General features: G+C 28.3%; 1 protein-coding gene across 3 annotated transcripts in view; it reads right to left on the reverse strand.

The window, feature by feature from the left end:
* Positions 1-1,509, reverse strand: part of LOC106462060 (SET and MYND domain-containing protein 4-like) — a 74,141-nt gene that overhangs the window by 41,218 nt on the left and 31,414 nt on the right. For all 3 annotated transcript variants that reach the window (XM_022389193.1, XM_022389194.1, XM_022389195.1), the window contains exons 6-7: positions 1,082-1,138; positions 210-267 (exon numbers count right to left, since the gene is read on the reverse strand). In XM_022389193.1, the coding sequence (XP_022244901.1) occupies positions 210-267; positions 1,082-1,138 (115 nt within the window). The remainder of the gene's footprint in view (positions 1-209; positions 268-1,081; positions 1,139-1,509) is intronic.

A 1,509-nucleotide genomic window follows, 5' to 3' on the forward strand; every position in this document is an offset into this window, starting at 1 on the left:
ATATATATATATATATATATATATATATATACAGACACATACTATTTGAAATTACAACTTATTTTGTATGGACAAAAAAAAAGGTTATTTCAAATTCCAAGCTTTCTTAATTTAACTTTTTTTTTTTTTAGGGAGTGGGTTGATTGATACAATATTTCTTCAACACTGTTCTGACCTATGTAATTAGTTAATATTAGTTTTAAACCTACCTATGTCTTGGTGTCTCACACAGCTTCAGTAAGTTCTGTATCTCTTTCTTTTGAATTTCTGTGAATAAATATAAAATATTAATGTATGTACTGCATTCATGTTTAGAATTTTCATGTGCAACAACACAAGGACAAACAATTCATAAGTCTAAACTGACCAATTAGAGGAAAAGCTCCTAGTCAACAGCAACCACTTTAAACTCTTGGGCTACTCTCATTTGAACAAATAATGGGATTTAATTGTTACCCTTATAGGACACTTACAGAAAAGAAAGTGCATTTTTACAGCAGTGGAACCTCAGATTCACAGTCTATGCATGATATTATCAGGAGTGTGAGTGTGAAGTGTTGAATAAAAGTTGAAAATGGTCAGGGGTGTGGAAGCCACCTAAGCCCCCACTGGATCAAGGGGGCAAATAACAAACATGATGATTTTTTTTGTCATTACAATACAATTCAATTTGTTGATCATAAACCTTTCTATAATGATTGAAAAGTATTCTTGAATACCTTTGTGGAAATGATATAATAGAACAGAATAATCAAATCATATCCATATGACCATTAGGACCTGTATATGTCCAAAATTTCTAAAAATTAACTAGTAAAATCACCAGAAAATATCATAAAAAGAGAACAACAAACAATAAACTACAATTAACTAAGAATTAAAAAAAAACATACCTCAGGATCAATTAGACTAAAGTCAGATTAAAAACTATGCTGTCACACAAATGCACAAAGCTACAAATACTTTATCTAAAATGAAAAAAAAACAAAGTTCAATGCTTTAGCCCTTAAAAAATTAATAATAAAGTAAACCAATTTTGACAATTATCAAAGTAAATAAGTACAAAAATCTGAGTACTGACCCATTTTCTTAGTATCAAGTCTACCTTCCTTTAGAATATGCAATGCTTCTGAAAAAGCTGTAAAAATTAAAATGTTTCTGTCACTTTGTCAATAAAATGATCAATTTTAAACTTGTAGGAAAATTGAACATCTAAAAGCAGGTAAGAAAAATCAACAAAGTCACTAGTTTCTAAAACAATTTGTTTATATAGATATATTCATGTGAAGTTTCAGCTATAACCTAAGGATACATCAACAATGTCACTAGTTTCTAAAACAATTTGTTTATATAGATATATTCATGTGAAGTTTCAGCTATAATTTAAGATACATCAACAATGTCACTAGTTTCTAAAACAATTTGTTTATATAGATATATTCATGTGAAGTTTCAGCTATAACCTAAGATACATCAACAATGTCACTAGTTTCTAAAACAATTTGTTTA

The sequence above is a fragment of the Limulus polyphemus genome, unplaced genomic scaffold, assembly GCF_000517525.1.
Source record: "Limulus polyphemus unplaced genomic scaffold, Limulus_polyphemus-2.1.2 Scaffold1086, whole genome shotgun sequence".
NCBI classification, from domain to species: domain Eukaryota; kingdom Metazoa; phylum Arthropoda; class Merostomata; order Xiphosura; family Limulidae; genus Limulus; species Limulus polyphemus.